At 46.1% G+C, this 22,028-nt stretch overlaps 1 protein-coding gene across 1 annotated transcript in view; it reads right to left on the reverse strand.

The window, feature by feature from the left end:
* thsd7aa (thrombospondin, type I, domain containing 7Aa) overlaps positions 1 to 22,028 on the reverse strand; it is a 771,919-nt gene that overhangs the window by 100,503 nt on the left and 649,388 nt on the right. Inside the window, exons 13-14 of the mRNA XM_085988376.1 lie at positions 10,887 to 11,150; positions 6,449 to 6,627 (exon numbers count right to left, since the gene is read on the reverse strand). Of these exons, the coding sequence (XP_085844502.1) occupies positions 6,449 to 6,627; positions 10,887 to 11,150 (443 nt within the window). The remainder of the gene's footprint in view (positions 1 to 6,448; positions 6,628 to 10,886; positions 11,151 to 22,028) is intronic.

Here is a 22,028-nt window from a genome sequence, read left to right on the forward strand (position 1 = left end):
ACGCATAAAGGACACCTGTCCTCTTCTACAGACAAAGCGCCGCAAGGCGTTAATACAGGAATCAGTGTCAAGCGTGTGTGCCACCTCAATATGAACAGCTCTGATGGTCAAACAAGTGAAAAGCACACCATATCTCTTGACAAGGCTCCGTCCTCGCTTTACCTCGAAAGGCCCGAAATAGTCCACCCCTACGTTTGTAAATGGGGGCTTGTCTGGTAACAAACGGTCTTCAGGCAGGTCTGCCATTTTCTGCTCCCCAGCTCTAGCGTGTAACCGTCTGCAAACAATGCATTCAGAGAGTATTTTTCTTATTACGGAATTAGCTCCTGGAATCCAGTATCTTTGTCTTAGCTTCGCAAGCACGTGATTCCTCCCACTGTGTTCAATACTCTGGTGTATATGCTGAAGAATGAGGGTAGCAACCCGGAGGTCCTTAGAAAGGATAGCAGGATGCTTGGCCTCCTCTGGCATAGCAGATTTGTTTAGTCTCCCTCCCAGCCTCAGTACTCCATCTTGCAGTGTAGGGTCCAGCTTGTAGATATGACTACCTTTCTAGATTGGAGTATTTCGCTGTAGAGCTTCGATTTCTTCTGGGTATCTTTGTCTTTGACTGAAGCGAACTATCTCCTTCTCAGCCTTGGCCAAATCCTCCACGGTCAATGAATTCTTGCCCAATGTGGTCTTGTGATGATGCGTATACTGCTGTAGAAGCATTCTCTGCTTATCAGGGTTACTTTCAGACTGACTGATAGTGGCTCGGTACTCTTTTCTCTTACCGCTCAGGTGTAGCAGCAACTCTTTCAACCTTAGAAACCATGCAACTGCTTTCCTCAACTGGTGCCATCCTGAGAAATGGTTAACAAGCTTGTTCACTGTGTCAAAGTTCTCTTTCGTATTTATGAGATTTACTGTGACTGATCTCTTGACTTCGACGTCGTCTTCAGCAATCTGACTTGGCATATCTGGTCTTTCTGGCCATGATCTCTCTGTTTCCAGCAGATAACTTGGGCCTTGTATCCAAGTTTCACTCCTCATGAAGTTTTCAGCCTTCAATCCTCGTGAGGCTTGATCTGCTGGGTTTAATGAGGTGTTTACGTACCTCCATTGAGATGGTTGTGTAGCTTCTCTAATGGATGAGGTTCTGTTTGCTACGAAGGTCTTGAAGCGTATCTTCTCATTCTCTATATACTTCAGCACCGTCGTGCTATCCGTCCAGAAGACAGATTCTTCTAATGGGAGCTGTAACTCTTTCCGCATCACCTGGTCAACTTTAACTGCAACAACCGCTGCCGTCAATTCCAGTCTCGGGATGGTGACCTGCTTCAGCGGAGCCACCCTGGATTTCCCCATGAGGAAGGCACGATGTTTCTGGCCCTGTTGATTTGTCAGCAAGAGGTAAGTAGCCGTGCCATAGCCGTCCTCACTGGCGTCCGAGAAATGATGTAGTTGAGCCGTCTTTGTAACTCCGAAACTCGCGGGCTTGATGCATCTACTGACGTTGAAGCTAGAAAGTTGTTGCAAATCTGTCAACCATCTGTGCCATCTCTGAGCTTGACCTTCTGGGATATCTTCATCCCATCCTCTCTTGTCTCTACACAGCTCTCGTAGCATCAGCTTCACCGGCAGAATGAGTGGTGCCAGGAATCCAAGAGGGTCGTAGATGGAACTGACCACAGAGAGAATCCCTCGTCTTGTGGATGGTCTTTCGTTCACCATTATCCTGAAGTTGAACGTGTCTGACTCGATGCACCATTGTACACCAAGAGCTCTCTCGATAGGAAGGACATCGTGGCTCAGGTCCAGATCTTTGACTTCAGTGGCTCTTTCCTTTTCTGGGATAGAAGCTAGAACTGCTCTGCTGTTGCTTATCCACTTAGTCAGATGGAATCCTCCATTCGAACACAGAGTTCTAAGGTCTCTTGACAGTGCGATGGCATCGTCTTCTGTTGACACGGACTTCAGACAGTCGTCGACATAAAAGTTTCTGAAGATTGTCTCCACAGCCTCTGATGGTGCTTTGCCTTTGCCATCTTCTGCAGTTTTTCTGAGAGCGTAGCTTGCACAGCTGGGAGATGGTGTGGCTCCGAACAAGTGTACGGCCATTCTACATTCCACCATCGCTTGACTAACGTCGCCATCTGGCCACCAAAGGAAGTGCAGAAGATCAGCATCTTCATCAGGGATTCTAACTTGGTAGAACATTGATTCTATGTCTGCCATCATGGCAACGAGCTCTTGTCTAAACCTAGTCAAGACGCCAATGAGGGTATTAGTAAGATCAGGACCTTGAAGCAGCTGGTCATTCAGTGAAGTTCCTCTGAATGAGGCGGCGCAGTCAAACACTACACGGATCTTTTTCTTCTTTGGGTGATACACCCCGTGATGAGGAATGTACCAGACCCTTCCATCGTCTCTGTTCAACTGTTCCTCGGGCACCTTTACAGCATAGCCTTTCGCTATGATGTTTCTCATGAAGCCTTTGTTGTCTGCGTGAAAGTCGGGGTTCTTGTTCAGCTTTCTCTTTAGACTGATGGCGCGCTGCTCTGCTATGCAGCGATTGTTCGGCATCTTCGCGGTCTGTCTTCTCAGTGGCAAACCAATGTGATAGTGGCCATTAATGAACTGTGTAGACCTTGTCATCAAACCCATGAACTGATGGTCTTCTTGTGACATCTCTGTTTTTTCCTCACAGCTGTGTTCTGAGAAGTCTGCGTTGAACTGCTGTATCAACAGCTCTTCAATGCTTGCGATAGAGATGCGATTAACTGTGACGTTTTGTCGTTCCTCCTTGTTCGACTTGTGGCCATCATCTCTCCTTACCGGTCCATTGACTACCCATCCAAGGGCTGTCCTGACGGCGTAGGGTCCGTCATCCTTGCTGTTTATCACCTGCCATGGCTCCATAGTTTTGTAGGCATTGGTTCCAATTAATAGGCCAATTTCTGCTTCAATGTATGGGAGACGCACCTTTTCTAGGTAAGGCCATCTATCCACATCCTTCTGCAGGGCTAGGTTCCCTATTCTAACAGGAATCTCCCTCTGTGTGAAAACATTAGGCAGGTCTATGAAGTCCCTCTCTTCAAGTCCACACACTTCTAGGTCTGACAGGATATAACTTTGCATTGACTTCTCATGACCCATGGTGCGTAATAGGATTTCTGTTCTTCTGCCTCTAATGTTCAGCTGTCGCATGAGTGATTCTGTGCAGAACGTTGCTGAGCTACCTGGATCCATGAAGGCGTAAGTCTCCACAAGCTTCTCGCTCCTCTTAGACTTGATCTTTACTGGTACGATGGCAAGAATACAGTCACTGTCACCGGCCCCAGGGAGTCCACAAGTCTCTGGTTCTAGCGACACCAGAGCACTTGAAACAACCTTCTCGTCGGTATTGTTTTCTTCACTCTTCTTAGAGACTTGTTCTTCTTTATGGATATGCAGCAGACTGGGATGTTTCCGAGTGCACTCTCTGCATGTTGTTCTTTGCTTACAGTTTCTACTCAGGTGCCCCTGAGAGAGACATCCAAAGCATAGGCCGTTGCACTTCAGGAATTCGATTCTGTCCTTATGTGGCTGTGCTTTGATGTCGCTGCAGAAATCCAATGTATGATTCTTCTGGCAGAATAAGCATGGCTTCTGAAGGGCATTAGCAGATGTCACTGTGCTGCTCTTTTTGGGAGATGAGTTCTGGGGCCTTTCTTCCTCGGCCTGGGTGACGATAGTTGCAAAGCTGCTTCCCCTGGAACCACCTTTCCTGAGAGTCTTTGATTCAACAGGCTTGGCTTTCACTCTTCCATCGGTGGTCGGGCTGACATCTTGGATGTTTCCAAACAATGGGTCCCTAGCAATTTTAGCCTGTTTGTCTATGAAGTTCACTAAGTCTGCAAACCTGGCTCTACTTTTCCGTCTCTCCATTATCTCAAAGGCTGTTCTTCTCCATTGTTCTCTCATCCTGTAAGGAAGCTTAGAGATGATGATTCTCATAGTCGTAGGATTGTCCATCTCTTCCATGAATTCAACATCCTCCATGGTGTTGCGACACCCTATGAGGAAAAGAACATATGCGTTCAATGCCTCTCCGTCCTCCGATCTGATCTGTGGCCACTTGGTAGCCTTTTCGATATATGCAGTGGCTATCTTCAGCTCGTTACCATAGTGCTCCTGCAGCAACTTCCTGGCTTCTATGTATCCCCGGTCCGGTCTCATGTGTTCACAGCTTCTGACCAGGTCTTGTGGCTTACCACTGGTGTACTGTCCCAGGTAGTACAACTTATCACTGCTGCTCTCTGTTTTGGAGTCAATGGCTTGTTCAAAGGATCTGATGAAGGGCTTATACTTGAGTGGGTCGCCTTGGAACACTGGTATGTTTCTTTGAGGGAGTCGAAACAGATTCTGTTGTTTTACAAGCATCTCTGTAATTTCGTTCTGACGTTGCATCACTCGGTATAGGCTTCTCCCTGTGTCTTCAGGCCTCTGGTGGTCATCAGCAGGGTCTAGTCTAGACCGTCTGATGTCTGAGGTAGCATCACGTGCTCCTGCTAGTGGAGAGGCCACTCTTCCACGCTGTAATGCCAGGGGATTGCCTTCGGGCTCTGTTGTAACTCTTGAAGGTGCCCTGGATCCAACTCTATGTGACGACGTTGACTGGCAGTGGCTCCCGCCGTCCCGTGAGCCTTCATAATCTTCGTACGCACTCAACCTGGCGTCTGAGACCTCGATAGCTGTTTTTATCTCCAGCTGTTCTTTCTTTGCCTGCACCTGGGCCCGTTGGGCCTGCAGTTGGGCCTCTTGGACCTGCAGTTGGGCCTCTTCCCGTTCAAGAGCTTGCTTCTCCGCTAAAGATGCTGCGCGCGCCATCAACGCCGCCCGTTCGGCCTCCGCTCTCATGCGTCGCGACGAGCTTGTGGTAGAAGCGACTGACCTGCGTCCAGAAACAGAGCTACCTTCTTTTTGATTTTTGCTCGGTCTGGCGGAAGTCTCTGAAATGCTATCGTCTGGTCCGACTTCATCGTCAACTTTATCTTTCTCTGCTGTATCAGCGTCTTGACGAATCTTTAACATCCACTGTTCCGTGGCCTTGATATAGTCCTTAATGCTGGTTGATTTAAGATCAAACCAGTTGTGCTGATCAGCGTTTCCCTCTTCTTCAGGCAGAAGTGCTAATACATCTTCATTGAGTACATTAAATTCTTCATGCAGCTTGGAGAAATCGTAATACATCATGTCTTCAGCTTTCTTAATATTAGCATTATCTTCCATGAGACGATCGATTATCTTCATTTTTCCAGTTATCTGAGCTAATTTAGCCTTCCTTGCACCTATGCTTCTATGTAACTTCTCTTCCATTGCCTTTGGGGTGAGCTTTATTTCCCTCTTTTGGCCAGCAATCTTTCTGGCTGATGGAGGCTCCTGGCTCCGTAAGGCCTCGGCCATTTTACCCGCAGCTCTTATTTAGCTTCTCAATAGAATGAACAAAGCAAGTAGCAGTCACTGTACCTTCGCTTTCTTATATTGTCGTCTGGCTCCGTGACCATTCGGGTATACGTTCGCCGACGATTCCGTCCCTTCCTTCTTAGGGAGCAAGTTTTTGACTAATGTAGTGGCGCTTCTTAGTTTCCAAACAGGCAGCCACTGAGCTGTGGGGTTTTTAACAACGAGTAGACGCGTGTCGAAATAAAACGTTCCCAAATGTAGCTTTGTCTTTTAAACTGTTTACTATAATGCTTAACAAACGGAATTACAAAGCAAACATGTATAAACGAACACGGTCAAAAACTGTACTGCTCCAAACCTCACAACTTCTGCCTCCTTCAACCACGTGCAGTTTAAACTGTAAAATGGCTGCACCCATGTGTGGCTTAGGGACTGTTCCATTGTGGCAAGAATGAAGGGGATGTCTCGGACTATACTACTGGAGCAAGAACATAGGGGGTTTCTTAATACAATAAGTCGGTCAGGTAAAATAACTGTATTATGCCATTTAACCACTATTTTAAAGTATTTTCTTAAGCTTTTATGGCTCTTACATTATACTTAGATACATCTGCATATCTAATGGGACTTTCAGCCCTCTGCCAACATTAAGAGATTCAAAATTAAATTTAAAATGTTTCCAAGTGATCTAATAGACTTATTATGAATATTTTTAACTTGGCTTTACAGTTATACTGCAGGCTCAAAGTATCTCCTAAAGGTGATCTTGAACCTCTTGTTTTTAAGTTACGTTTAGAGTCAGATTGCTGATCTGACACCTAAGTTATACTACCACTTTTGTGATGATGCATATACAGAAACCCCTATTCATTGATGCAAAAGCTGTAGTGGCCCATCATGGAGGTTTAATCAAATATCAAGTTCACAGTCATCTTGACAATTAAACCAATCAAAGGTTTGAAAATAGGTTTACAAAATATGCATTTCAGAAATCTGCATTCAATTTGTTTATAGTTACCTGGTTGGTGTGGTCAAGCTTTGGACAAGGTCTTCCACCATTGTATGGCTTCTCACGCAACCACTTGGATCTGACCTTCACTCCACTGCCGCATGATTTGCTACAGCGAGACCAATTGGACCATTCACTAAGCTTACAGTCAGAAGGGCAGGGGATGATGCAAGCCTCCTCTATATAAGCTGTTGTCAGAGAAAGTAATTATTAAAGGTATGGTAGTGACTATTAGTATAGTATTCATATTATAACAACTCTTATGGTCACAACATTGCTATGAAACCTGCTCAGCTAATAGATGCTTAATTTAAGCATATCGCTTAAGAAAAGAAACCAAGGGATAATTATGGGATGCTCCACTCCCAGCCACAATAGACAGGAGCCAAGGTCAGATATAAGACTATATGATTTATTCTATGATCTGCACTCCCATCTACTGAGGCTCCATGCTGGTAACAGAGTCTCCCAAAATTATCCCTAAAAACAGAGTTTTGAGGTCAATGGAAAAGAAAATCAGATGAGTTGTAAAATGGGCTGCTGATTCGCTATCACTCATTTTGAGCTACCGCCAAAGAACAATTTCATCCCCAAAGTGTTAGATTAAGTTAGTTAATTCCTCTAAATGTTGAGATTTTGACTATGGCATTCAATACTATGGTTATACAACACTTAAGAAAATGCAACAGGTTTGAAACTGGCCAAAACCGGGTTCCTCACATGTAACATAACTATGGCAATCTCATCTTCAACTTGCCAAAACTGAAACTGAGAACACCAATGAACAAGGCTGATTTCTATCCAGTTTGGCTAGCATCCCATTAGAGTGGGGTTGCATGCTGGCTTTGACTTTTAGAATCACACCATGACATGCACAACACGTTATTTTGTAGTGGCGATTAGGTGCGGCTGGTACTTTTCCCCCATGGGTAGGTGGAACCGCTTTCACTCTCCAAATACAGTACTGCCTTTGTGGATTCAGACCCAGAAGGTTGAGTTGAATCCTCCAACTGGTTTAACCCAGGTAGAAGAGGATGGCGAGAATGGCACAGATTTCCCTAACTTGGTAAGCAAGGCGTCAGGGAGCTAAATGTCTAAATTTACCTCTTCTGGAACCTTGGCTAGAGGTTCAGGGTAATTTGGTGCTGCAATATTTAGACTTTTTGCATTGTTGTATCTCTCTAAAAACTATTTTCCACACTTCATTTGAAATAATTATAGTTTAATTTTAGAATATCTAAAACATTTGTATTTGAGCCAGATAAACTTTTCTACTGAGCAGTCCAATAATCCCTTGCTTTAAGCCTTTCAACATAGAATTGAAAGAGCTTAGTAAGAGCCAATCAGTGCATTCCATTTAATTAATGCTATGGGGTTACCAAACAAATTAAAATAGATGGAGGTATTAAAAACAATCTGGCCTCCATGAAAATAGGATTAAGATGGGGAACTCCAGGTATTGGATTTTATGCTTAACTGACTTCAGCTACTGAAATGATTGGAGACCCCGTGCACTGAGGTACCGAGAGTCCACAAGGATCAGGAAAAGGCGCTGTTAACACTGTAAAGGCACAGCTGAATCTAAGCAAATTTCCGGCAAAATTTTAATCTACGCAAATTGTCACTAACTTGGCCTTATTTACAATGTTTCAATTCATCTGTAAATTTTGTGATCTCTCACACAATAATTCTGGAAAACCTTTTTCTGTTTTCAGTTTTCTGAATACTTCATTAATGGATGGAAAATTATGGGAAGTTTTAAGTTCCCGCTGAGCAAGATTCTGCACCAGGAACATACATTTGGAAAATCAGCCGAACTGTGAGATATTATGAGAACCTTAAAACTATTGTGAACCAGCTAATCTGCTCAATATTCCTGGGAAAAGGACTCATTGATTTCCAATTGAGCTGATGGGGCTGATTTTTGTGACCCTTGCCCTGGGAACTGCTCATTTCTCCTGGGGCAAAGGTCAGGAAAAAGCTGTGGAAACTCATTTTGCTAGCATTTCCAAATCTTCCTAATGGGGGAAGGGGTGGTGGAAAGAGGTGGAGGTGGGCCTGTGCTTGCAGTAGGCTCAGGGCCATCACAATATTAGTGCAGGGGAAGGGGATATTCCTGGCCTCCAATCTCATATTTCAGCGCAGGGATGCCCAGTAAAGCAGGTGTTTAAGCACTGTTTATAGCAACATGAAGACCAAAGGCGGGATTCCAGTTTATAGATCCAGTGTCTGGAAACAAACTTGGACACGTTTACAAAGTTAATTTTCTGTTGCTTTCAATAGTTAAGTCAACTTAATAGCCCTGTCACAAAGTTGGATTTCACAATATCATACTTATAGAAGAGATAGCAGGGGAGATTTGTCTGGGTCTGTGCCTGGGTGCATTGAATCACTGGACACAGCAAATCTGCAGCATCATCCGAATCCCAAGATTTATCAAATCATTGAAATACATTCATACCAATGTTGTTCTTTATAATATATACATCTTAATGTATTCCATTTTATTTTAAGTCCTTTCAAAATTAGGGTTCATGGGATTGGGGGTAATATACTAGCATGGAATGATGATTGGTTAAAGGACAGTAAACAGAGAGTAGGACTAAACGGGTCATTTTCGGTTGGCAGGGTGTAACTAGTGGGGTACCGCAAGGATCAGTGCTTGGGCCTCAGCTATTCACAATCTCTTTCAATGATTTAGATTAGGGGACTGAATGTAATATATCCAAGTTTGCTGGCGATACAAAGCTAGGTGGGAAAGTAAGCTGTGAGAAGGACGCAAAGAGGCTGCAAAGGGATATAGACAGGTTAAGTGATTGGGGATGAAAGTGGCAGATAGAGTATAATGTGGGGAAGTGTGAAATGATCCACTTTGGTAGGAACAATCGAGAAGCAGGATTTTTTTAAAAGCTAAGAGACTTGTAAATGTTGGTATTCAGTGGGATGTGGGGGGAAAAATTCAGTATCGCCCCGTTTGGGGCGCCATTATTGGCCGTGCGCAAAGTTTAGCGCCTGCCACTAATTATCGCCTCCGACGGCAAACTTGGCTTTTATCGCCCCTGGAGGTGATTGGAGCACTAAATCAGACGCTTCACACCTGTCTTAAGGGGCAAAGTCCGAGGAGCGAGGTACTACCTCAGAGCGCTGGCGAAGCAAGGAAGTGCATATCAAAATAAACCTGCAAAGTGCTGCTCAGTACCCAAAACTCCTTCACACAGCGTTGAATCTCTCCCGAAGTCTCTCTCTCTCTCTCTCTCTCTCTCAGAATGCGTGGTGCACAAATGTCACCAACAAAAAAAGGTAGGAAGCGGTCGCCTTTAAATAGCGCTCCTCTAGTTCCTTTCTGACTGCAAAATGCTCCCCTCAACCTGTCGTTGCTAAAGGCAGGGGGCGCCACTCAATATCCGGTCCGGGGCGCTACCGGGGCGTTGCGCACTCGACTGATGTCACAATCTGCCGGCGCAAGAGATTGTGGTGGCAGTGTTTGGTGCTGCCGCAAAATGTCTAGTTAATTTTGTGAGCGGCGCAAACATCGCCGCGCCCGGGCGCCAGTTGCTTTGCGCCCCATTAGTGCCCTCTTAAGGCGCTAACGGGAGGCGCAAACAACTGAATTTTTCCCCCTTGGATGTCCTTGTACAGAAATCACAGAGGTTAACATACAGGTTCAGCAAGCAATTAGGAAGGCAAATGATATGTTGGCCTTTATTGCAAGGGGGTTGGAGTATAAGAGTAAGGAGGTCTTGCTGCAATTATATAGGGCTTTGGTGAGACCACACCTAGAGTACTGTGTACAGTTTTGGTCTCCTTATCTAAGGAAGGATATACTTGCCTTAGAGGGAGTGCAACAAAGGTTCAGTAGATTGATTCCTGGGTGAGAGGATTGTCCTATGAGGAGAGATTGAGTAGAATGGGCCGATATCCTCTGGAGTTTGGACGAATGAGAGGTGATCTCATTGAAACATATAAAATTCTTAGAGGGCTTGACAGTGTAGACGCTGAGAGGTTGTTTTGCCTGGCTGGAGAGTCCAGAGCTAGGGGGTCATAGTCTCAGGATAAGGGGTCAACCATTTAGGACTGAGATGAGGAGAAATCTCTTCACTCAGAGGGTGGTAAATCTTTGGAATTCTCTACCCCACAGGGCTGTGGAGGCTCAGTCGTTGAGTATATTCAAGACTGAGATCGACAGATTCTTCGGCTATGGAATCAAGGGATATGGGGATAAGGCAGTAAAGTGGAGTTGATGTAGAAGTTCAGCAATGATCTTATTGAATGGTGGAGCAGGCTAGAGGGGCCGTATGGCCTACTGCTGCTCCTATTTCTTTTGTTCAAACTACAGTAATTTTTTCCCACTGCACTTTAGAGAAATAGCATACGGGTGATCATATTTTTACAAAGATGTATTCCAATGAATATAATTACTGAAATTTTTAATTTCTCTTCAACTTACCATGTCTGTTGCATCGTCCTGATTCCACAAGTCTATTATTCTGATCACGGCAAGCCAAGGATTGATAACGATATCCCCGTCCACATTCCTTGATATCTCCTTGGACCTTCATGCCAAGCATGGTCTCCATCTTTCCCTCAGGCAGAATGCAGTCAGACAAGTTGCCTATAGGCTGTGCTGTGTATTTGTCACAGGGACAGAACTGGGTCTCAATCAGAGGGAAAAGTTGAGTGTTCCTACACTTTTCTCTCTTCTTGCTTTTCCCTGATAGTAACAATGAAAAGATATATCAGTTTAAGTAAACATCAAAATGAAACCAACTTTTAAATGCTAGGGAACAATATTACTGCATCCAGCACAACAGGACACTCAGAAGGTAAACTTCTTATCTCAAATTTCAGATCTAGATTGTTTCACTATCTTTGAACAGAACCCTAAAAAATGGGTGCGTTGGGGTCGGGTGGGAGGTTAAAGTATTAAAAATGTGAATCCCGACTCCAACCTGCCTCCAACCAACCCACTTCCAGGTTTAACAGAGGTAGGACGGGGAGCTGGGCAGACAACCTGCTCCCAGGAGGCAGATTGGCACTCTAAATATTATAATGAGGCTGGAAGCCTCGGATTTAACCTGCTGTGCAGGTTTAACTGTGGCTAGCTGGGTCTCTTGGGCCTCAGGATTCTCGGCAGCTGCGGCGAGGCAAGGACAGTCTTGGGGAGCAATCCTTGTGGGCTGGGAGGAGCAGGAGTGCTTTGCCCCAGCCCCTGAAGCTCCCCCGCCATCAGCGCCCCCATACAAACGCCTCCCTCCACCCCCCCCCCCCAAACCGGGGTCAGTGATTGGACACCGCCCCTCCCTCCCCAGGTTCGGGGATTGGACTCCACCTGCTCCCCCCACCCGAGATCAGATCCACCCCCCCCCGGGGTCAGGGCTTGCATCTACCTGTGGTTGCGGCCTCCTGTCCAGCGTTCCCTGCCCGACTGGAAGCCAGCATGTCAATGAGGCTTGACTCCCGGGCAGGGAACCTGTCTGTGACGTCACACGTACACCGTGGAAAAACACCACAGCGTGTGCGAAAACCCAGACACTACCAGCCACCCTCCCCGCCGCCGCCCCCCACTCTGGTCAAAAATGCTAAATTCTGGCCTGTATTACAGCTAAAGCTTAAAGTAGGTGGAGTGAGATGGATCACAGTCGTGCAGTGTCTCAGAGAAGTATTATATTGGGCCACATTGTGGTAGGATGCAGATGTAATCCCCACCATTCCAGGTTCCCAATCTTAGCCATTGTGATAAAATGTGGAAGAGAAACCAAACACTTTTTTTATTTATTCGCGTATGGGATCTGGGCGTCGCTGGCAAGGCCAGCATTTATTGCCCATCTCTAGTTGCCCTTGAGAAGGTGGTGGTGAACCGCCTTCTTGAACCGCTGCAGTCCGTGTGGTGAAGGTACTCCCACAGAGGGAGGTACTTCCCCATAGGGAGAGACAATATGAAGAGAGAATTGAAAATGTGGAAGAGGTTTAGGGAGTGAATCCTAGAGAGTAAGGCCAAGGTGGATGATAGCTCTGCCGCCAATGGTGGGGTGAAAGGGAAGACTTGCCTAAAAGGTCAGAGTCAGATGACCACCACGAGGGATGTAAGGCCGCAGCTTTTAGTAGTTAGTTTGGCAACCACATTTGCAGAAAATAAAATGAGAGACAACTAGCAAGAAATATAAAAACAGATTGTAAGAACTTATGTATGTAAAAAGGAAGAGAGTAGCAAAACTAAACGTTGGTCCCTTAGAGGCTGAGACAGGAGAAATGATTATGGGGAATAAGTAAATGGCAGAAAGGTTAAACAAATATTTTGTATCTGTCTTCACAGTAGAAGACACAAAAAGCATACCAAAAATGATGGGGAACCAAGGGTCTAATGAGGGTGAGGAACTTAATGTAATTAATATAAGTAGAGAAAAAGTACTAGAGAAATTAATGGGACTAAAAGCCGACAAATCCCCTGGACCTGACGGCCTACATCCTAGGGTTCTAAAAGAGGTGGCTGCAGAGATACTGGATGCATTGGTTTTGATCCTCCAAAAGGAAGTGGTATCAAGTTACTTAGAAAATCATAACATGATTAGGCAGAGTCAACATGGTTTTATGAAAGGGAAATCGTGTTTGACAAATTTCTTATCGTTTTTTGAGGATGTAACTAGCAGGGTAGATAAAGGGGAACCAGTGGATGTAGTATATTTGCATTTCCAAAAGGCATTCGATAAGGTGCCACATAAAAGGTTATTACACAAGATTAGGGCTCATGGGGTTGGGGGTAATATAGTAGCGTGGATAGAGGATTGGTTAACAGCCAGAAAACAGAGAGTAGGGATAAACGGGTCTTTTAAAGGTTGGTAGGCTGTAACTAGTGGGGTGCCGCAAGGATCAGTGTTTGGGCCTCAACTATTTACAATCTATATTAATGACCTAGATGAAGGGACCGAGTGTACTGTAGCCAAGTTTGCTGACGATACAAAGCTAGGTGGGACAGTAAGCTGTGAGCAGAATACAAAGGGCTCGATTTTCATTGGGCTGTTGAGGCGGGATTGGAGGGCGTGTGGGGGGTTAAAATCGTGAAATCAGGGGCACAAACCCATCCTGCCCCCAACCCACCTCCATGCCAGTTTCAAAGGAGGCGGATACTCGACCTGTGCTGGGACCTGCCTCCCCGAGGCGGGAAGGGGATTAGTGCCAATCAACTGCCTGTTAACAGGCAGTTTTTAGCCTAATCCCTATTTTTATCCCTGAAGTGTGGGATTCCCAATGGCTCCAAACCACACCAAGTTAGCGAGGCGGATTGTCGGGCTGAAGGGCTTGGAGGGTTCGAGATGTCCGGTGTTCAGGTGAGTGATGTGTGCATGAGTGCAGAGGTAAGTGTGTTTGGTGTGTGTAAAGTGTTTAAATAAGTTTTACTTACCTTTACTTACCTTTACAGCCTTCCTTCCTTCAGGTCTCGGGAGTCCCTCATCTCACCGGCACAGAAAGCAGAATGGCCACGAGCTGTCAAAAGTTGCAGCATTCGGCTTTCTGTTCTGGAGAGATCTCTAACTCAGCCTGAGAGGAAGGAATTAACTTAGTGTACAGATTGTCGGTGTTTGATAGCTTCAAAGAGCTGTCAAACACTGATATTTCATCCGTCAAAAGCTCTTGACAGATGAAATGTCAATCTGTGACGTCACCTGTTGCCGGGTGGCCCTTAATTGGCCTGCTGAGCCTGCTGGGTGGGCTGAACAAGGTCAATCAAGTGAAAATCGTGTGGGTTGGCCAAAATTCGATGGAGGCGGGACTACAACCACAAAAGTTGTAGTCCCGCCTCCTACACACCTCCAATATCAAAATTCAGCCTAAAGAGTCTGCAAAGGGATATAGATAGACTCAGTGAGTGGGCGGTAAGGTGGCAGATGGAGTATAATGTGGGGAAATGTGAGGTTATTCACTTTGGTAGGAAGAATAGAAAAACAGAGTATTTTTTAAATGGTGAGAAAATTTTAAAAGTTGGTGCTCAGAGAGCTTTGGGTGTCCTCGTGCAAGAAACACAGAAAGCTAGCATGCAGGTACAGCAAGCAATAAGGAAGGCAAATGGCATAGACTCATAGCGGCACAGAAGGAGGCCATTCAGCCCATCGAGTCCGTGCCGGCTCTCTGTAGAGCAATCCAGTCAGTCCCATTCCCCCGCTCTATCCCCGTAACCCTGCAAGTTTATTTCCCTCAAGTGCCTATCCAGTCTCCCCTTGAAAACATTGAGTGTGTCCGCTTCCACCACTTCCGCCGGCAGCGAGTTCCAGGTCCTCACCACTCGCTGCGTAAAAAAGATTTTCCTCACATCCCCCCTGTGTCACATGCCCAGAACCTTAAATCTGTGTCCCCTAGTCCTTGTACCATCAACTAGTGGGAACAGCCTTTCCCCGTCTAGCCTATACAAACCCGTCATAATCTTGTACACCTCTATCAAATCACCCCTCAGCCTCCTTTGCTCTAATGAAAACAAATCCACCTGCTCCAACCTGTCCTTGTAGCTAAGATCCCCCATCCCTGGAACCATTCTGGTAAATCTCCTCTGCACCCTCTCGAGGGCCTTCACATCCTTTCTAAAGTGTGGTGACCAGAACTGGATGCAATACTCCAGTTGCAGCCTAAACAGCGCTTTATAAAGGTTCAGCATAACTTCTCTACTTTTGTACTCAATCCCTCTATTTATGAAACCCACGTTCCCATATGCTTTGTGAACCACTCTCTCAATATGTCCTGCCATCTTCAGGGACCTAAGCACATTAGGTCCCTCTGTCCCTGCACACTCTTTAAAACTGTGTCATTAAGTGTATATTGCCTCTCCCTGTTCCTTCTGCCAAAATGCATCACCTCACACTTCTCTGTATTAACTTCCATCTGCCACTTGTCTGCCCATTTTGCTAGCCTTTCTATGTCCTGTTGCAGTCGATTGGTATCATCCTCACCGTTTGCCACACCCCCAAGTTTGGTGTCATCGGCAAATTTAGAAATTCTACTCTATATTCCAATATCCAGGTCATTTATATATATCAAAAAAAGCAGTGGCCCCAGCACTGACCCTTGGGGAACACCACTATCTACCATCCTCCAGTCTGAAAAACAGCCATTTACCACAACTCGCTGTTTTCTGTCCTTAAGCCAATTCCTTATCCAAGCTGCTACTGACCCACCTATTCCATGAGCCTCAATATTGTTAACCAGCCTCCTATGTGGTACTTTGTCAAACGCCTTCTGAAAATCCATGTAGACAACATCCATTCCCTTCATCAATCCTCCCTGTTACTTCATCAAAAAATTCAATTAGATTAGTCAAACACAATCTGTCTTTTACAAATCCGTGTTGGCTCTCCTTAATAAGCTTAAACCTCTCCAAGTGCCCGTTAATTTTTTCCTTGATTATTGTTTCTAAAACTTTAACACCACTGATGTTAAACTGACTAATTATTAGTTACCAGGATTGTCCTTACACACTTTCTTGAAAAATGATGTCACATTTGCCACTTTCCAATCCTCAGGCACCGCCATGCATCTAGGAAAGATTGGAAAATTATGGCAAGCCCTTCCGCTATCTCCTCCCCCAATTCCCTTAGCAATCTGGGATGGAAGCCATCTGGACCAGGCGACTTATCCACTCGAAGCATACCCAGCCTTTCTAGTACATCCAGTCTATCAATTTTCACCCATTCTATTGCTTCTACCTTTTCCACTTCTACTGATATTTTGTCAGCATCCACCTCCTTAGTAAACACCGATACAAAGTACAGTACTTAATGAGTATTCTAGCCTTGCCCTGTGCCTCTAAGCATATATCACCTTCTTTGTCCCTAATAGGCCCCAACCTGCCTCTTACTACTCGCTTACTGTTTATATGCCGGTAGAATATTTTGGGTTCACTTTTATGTTAACCACCATTCTATTCTCATATTCTCTCTTTGCCAATCTTATTTTCAACTTCACTTGCCCTTTCAACTTATTGTATTTGGTCTGGTTCTCCCTTGAAGAATTCACCTGACATGCATCATACACCCTCTTTTTTTGTTTCATCATCTTCTCTATCTCCCTCGTCATCCAAGGAGCCCTTGCTTTGGTTCCCTTAGCTTCCCTCTTGTTGGAATATACCTAGCCTGTACTTGGAAGATCTCCTCCTTAAAGGTCACCCATTGTTTTGTTATAGTTTGTCCTGTTGTTCCATTTTACCCTGGCTAGATTCTTTCGCATCCCATTGAAGTTAGCCCTATTCCAGTTTAGAAGTTCCACTCTAGATTGTTCCTTGCTCCTCTCCATTGCTAATCTAAATCTTATGATACGATGATCACTCGTACCCAAGTGTTCTCCCACAGACACTTGGTCGACCTGGCCCACCTCATTCCCCAGCACCAGATCCAGCAATGCCTCCTTCCTAGTTGGGCCTAGAACATACTGGTCAAGGAAATTCTCTTGAACACATTTCAGAAATTCCTCCCCCTCCTTTCCCTTTACCCTAACATTATCCCAATCGATATTTGGGTAAGTAAAGTCCCCCAATATCACCACTCTATAGTTCTTGCATATCTCTGCGATTTCCCTGCAGATTTGCTCCTCTACCTCCCTTGCACTATTTGGAAGCCTATAGAATACCCCTATAGTGTGATCATACCCTTTTTGCTCCTTAACTCTAACCAAATGGATTCTGTCCTTGTCCCCTCAAGAACATTGTCCCTTTCCAACACTACAATGTCTTCCTTAATCAGCACTGCCACCCCACCTCCCTTTTTTCCTTCCCTATCTTTTCTGAACACCTTGTACCCTTGAATATTAAGTGCCCAGTCCTCACTGTTTTTAAGCCACGTTTCCATTATTGCCACATCATATTGCCACACGGCTAATTGTGCTTATAGCTCACCATCCTTATTCACCACACTTTGTGCGTTTACGTACATGCATTCTAAACCCATTTTTGAATTTTTCGTAGTCTTTCTTAGCCTGCTCCTATCTAATATGGCACTACTTCCGCCTCTAGTGCTACTTTCTTCTCTAGCATGTTGGCCTTTATTACAAGGGGGTTGGAGTATAAGAGTAAGGAAGTCTTGCTACAATTGTACAGGGCCTTGGTGAGACCACACCTGGAGTACTGTGCACAGTTTTGGTCTCCTTATATAAGGAAGGATATACTTGCCTTGGAGGCGGTGCAACCAAGGTTCACTAGATTGATTCCTGGGATGAGAGGGTTGTCCTATGAGGAGAGATTGTGTAGATTGGGCCTATACTCTCTGGAGTTTAGAAGAATGAGAGGTGGTCTCATTGAAACATACAAGATTCTGAAGGGGATTGACAGGGTAGATGCTGAGAGCTTGTTTCCCCTGGCTGGAGTATCTACAACTAGGAGGCATAGGGCTGGATTTTGCCAATGGGGAGCTTTTGGAGGCGGGACTCCCACTTGTCGGGTTTCAGTCCCACCTCCATCAACTTCTGGCCAACCCATGCTATTTTCCCTTGATTGATCTTGTTAAGTCCGCTCAGCGGGCTGAGCAGGCCAATTAAGAGAAAGCCTGTTACAGAGAACTTTTTGACAAAAATTTTTTGACAGATGAATTGTCATCATTTGACAGCTCTGTGAAGCTGTCAAACACTGACATTCTCTGTAGTTTGATGAGTTCTTGAATTCAAGACTCATCAAACCTCTTTATTTAGTAGAAATTAGATGGTTGCTGCATTGGAGAATGCAGCATCCATCTGTCATCTCTGCTGCGGAGGTGCGAGACTCTCTGCATACCCATCGATTGAAGCCTGCAGGAAGAAACAAAGATAAGTAAACTTTTACTATCACTGTCCACTTACCTCATATACTCACCTCTCCACACTTGCACCCATCACTTACCTTCACAGCACACTTTTGCACCCCCCGACCCCCGCAGACCCACTGCTCACCTCGGTGACCCAGGCGGGGTTCGGAGCCTTCTGGAAGCCCACACTTGTGTGGGTGAAATGGGGATAATCCTCTTATCTGCCTGTTAACTACCTGTTAACAGGCAGATAAGTGGCGCTAATCCCCTTCCTGCCTCCAAGGAAACAGGACCCAGCGCGGGTCGGCTACCCGCCTCCTGTCAAGATGGCACGGAGGCGGGATGTGCACCCGCCCCCAGATTCTGTCATTTTCCCGGCAGTCCCGCCTCCATACCCGCCTCCTCAGGGCTGACAAGATCGTGCCCATTCTCTCAGGATAAGGTGTAGGCCATTTAAGACCGAGATGAAGAGGAACTTCTTCACTCAGAGGGTTGTGAATCTTTGGAATTCTCTGCCCCAGAGTGCTGTGGATGCTGAGTCTTTGAATATCTTCACGGCTGAGATAGATAGATTTTTGGAATCGAGGGATATGGAGATTGGGCGGGAAAGTGGAGTTGAACTCGATGTTCAGCCATGATCTTATTGAATGGTGGAGCAGGCTCAAGGGGCCCTATGGCCTACTCCTGCTCCTATTTTTTTATGTTCTTAAGTATGTAGTAGGCTGTCTGGCCATCTTTTTGACTAGAGATAGACTGTGATTTTGAAATGATGAAGCATTTCCACCTTTGCAACATCAGCCACCCTCATCTCTACTTCTGTCGAACCACTCATCCATGCTTTTATCACCTCTAGACCCAATTATTCCAATAACCCCCTTGCTGACTTCCCATCCATCACCCTCCATAGATTTCAACTTGTTCAAAACGCTGCTGCCCACGTTTTATCCTGCATTAGGTCCTCACCCTCATCCTTACTGAATGACATTGGCTACTTGCCTTCCAATACATTCAGTTAAAAATCTTTATGCTTGTGTTCAAATCCCTCTATGATCTCATCCCACCCTATCTCTACAACTTCCTCCAGCCTTACATCGCTCTGGCACGTGGTGGTCATCTGACCATTTAGGGAACCCTTCCCCTTCATACTGGTGGCTCCGGCCCCAACTCGGAATTCTGCATCCCCCCTTCCTGAACGTATGTGCAAGGATGGCGGCAGCTGCCGCTGAGCCCAGGCCCTCGCTCACTGAGAAGGGAGAGAGGTGACGGACGCTGAGCACAGATCCCCCAGCTCGAGCTCTCCGTCCTCTGCTCTCCTCTCACCAGGCCCCGCTGTATATTTCGTTCCCCCCACACTTGTCCTAACGCCATGCTGTGTAGTTTGTTGTTCCCTCTTCCCCAGGTTAATTGATGCAGTTGCTCTTCGACTTTCATCTTTCGCGCCCTGACTCCTCTCACTGCCAAACATCACCAGCGGCAACTGTTCAGTTCAAGTATCCTCGGCTATTGAAATCAGCCAATGGCAGCTCCGTGCTCATGCATGTATGTCGGTTCCGTTTCAGATTTGAATTCTTTTTGTCCTATTTTTGTTATTCACGTAGTCGTGATTGTCAATCAAATGGAGAAAGAGCAAAGAAAGAGGCGGCAGCTGAAAGGAGGAAAGGAGCTGCTGGGGCCAAACAGTGAGTCGCTGTCTTCGTGGAGGAAGAAGAGCGGAATATGTCAACATTAGGAAACTATTAGAATTGGCACTTATTACCAGCAAAACTGAAACAGGTTGCAAAATCATTTAAATATTGTGCAGTCTAATTTCCCTCCCCATTTTCTCTCCTGCTGTCTTCAAAGTGTTGACTCACACTGTAGTATAGTTACAAGGGTGCTGGCTGCCCTTTGGTGCCTAACCTCATTCATTGTTCACCTGCGAGCCCATACCTTGAGTGTTAGCAGTCTTGCTCTACCAAGGAGGGCATCACAGGCAGACCTGATTGTTCACCCCCAATGTTGGCCTCCAGTTAGCATTTCAACATTCTGAGACTGTCCTGGAGCCACCAGGAATGAAACATTAATCTGGACACTGCTGCGAGCAATTTGGGAGAAAAATCATATGGGCCTTAAAATAATTGTGTTTTTCATTTTATTTGCACACTTTTGTTTATTAGTTCTAAAATATTGGAGTTGGGGAAAAAAGGCTGTTCAACTGACAATCAAGCAGAGAGCCAGGACCGACTGATGTACTGGGAACAGCTGCTGAGGGAGTTGGGGGTCACAGGGGAAAGAGGGAGAGTACACTGTATGAATAGAACTGCGTTTATGTGCTAAACCATAAATGTATTTTGATGCTTTGGCAACATAAGATGTAACTTATCATGCCAATAAAACGATTTGAATTGTGAATTGTGAATTGAGAGTGGGGGGTCATGTGATTGAGGCTCATGTGATTGAGGCTCATGTGTAGGGAAAGAGGGAGTGGGATGGGTGTGGGGACCAGCATTTGCTACAGTGCCAGGATAGCAGCAGCAGCAATAAGATGATGAGTGGGACCGGCGCAGAGAGAATTTTTATACAGAAAAAATACTTGTGTTGTGTTACAGGGGGGTCCATGGAATTTTTATAACACGGGAAGGGGGCCTCAGAAACAAAAAAGGTTGAGTGATCCGACCCAGAAAATTATTTAGAAACTTATGTAATGAAAGCTGAATTGTCGGGCTTGATTTTACCAACCTTTGCGGGTCTATGATGGGTGACATCAGTGGCGGGTCCCGGCCTCGCTGCTGGCTACAGCCTGCTGTCCAAAACGATTTTCCCCTGGGCTTGTTAAACCCGCCCAGCACAATGGTGGTGACTGTGAAAGGAATGAGTTGGGCATTGTAGGGATGCTTTATGGTGTTGGTGTGAGGTGGTGACAACCTGGCGCATCATGTGGCAGCCAGGATGTAGTATAAAGTGAATCTCTGGCATCCTGGGCAGCAATGTGCTGATGCCCTGTGTCCTGTGCAGCATCAGCTGATTGCAGAGGAGGTTGGTGGTCGTGTTGGTGCTGCTGGTGTGCCTGGTGCTGCTGGTGTTGGGGCTGATCGTGGTGGGATTCTGAGGATCAAGGTGAAATAGTTTCAAGGGCACCAATGCTGATGTAATAGATGGCAGGTGAACTTGAGATGACAGAAGTGATCTGTCAATGGTGAGAGAGGTTGTTCCAATGAGGTGACACTGGATAGAGAGTTTACTCCAAACACATGCAACCTGCATAAAGCTCAAAGGGGGAGAGATTTTTGGGGCCGTAACCAAATTAATGCCACCCATTTAATGCCCAGCACAGGAGTACCGCCCCAGTCGCTAAATTGGGATTACCGCCCCTGCAAGGAAGCAGTGTGCTATCTCGGGTGCTCCACTTCCTCTCGGGGTGGTGTCTGGGGCGCAAAGCGCGGTAGCGCCAGAGCGTTTCCTCGCCCCATCCCTTCCATTAAAGGGAAGGAACGCTGTGACTCTGCAGGCCATTTGACGGCCTCCACTAGCCCACCAGGGCGGCCTGGTGTCGTGGCCGCAGCCCGGCACCGAGACACAGTGCTGGGCTGTGTGATGGCAGCCACGGCCCCGCCAAGGGCCGCCACGAGAGGCCGACCCAGAGGTCAGCCAAAACAATGAAATGGTGGTGTAGGGGGGCAGCCGGGCTGCCCCTGTAATTACTGCCTCGTGAGCGCAGGTCAGCCCAGTTTGCGACCCACGAGACTGTCGCTGACATTGCCCATGGCAGCTTCATGGGGTACAGCCAAATTTCTGCAGCGGGGCGGTAAGGGGTCATGGCGGGGCGCTAAGGGTGTCGCATTGCTTGACGATGACGT

Source organism: Somniosus microcephalus, chromosome 5 (assembly GCF_052327205.1).
Source record: "Somniosus microcephalus isolate GS21.2 chromosome 5, FLI_Smic_1.0, whole genome shotgun sequence".
In the NCBI taxonomy this organism is placed as follows: domain Eukaryota; kingdom Metazoa; phylum Chordata; class Chondrichthyes; order Squaliformes; family Somniosidae; genus Somniosus; species Somniosus microcephalus.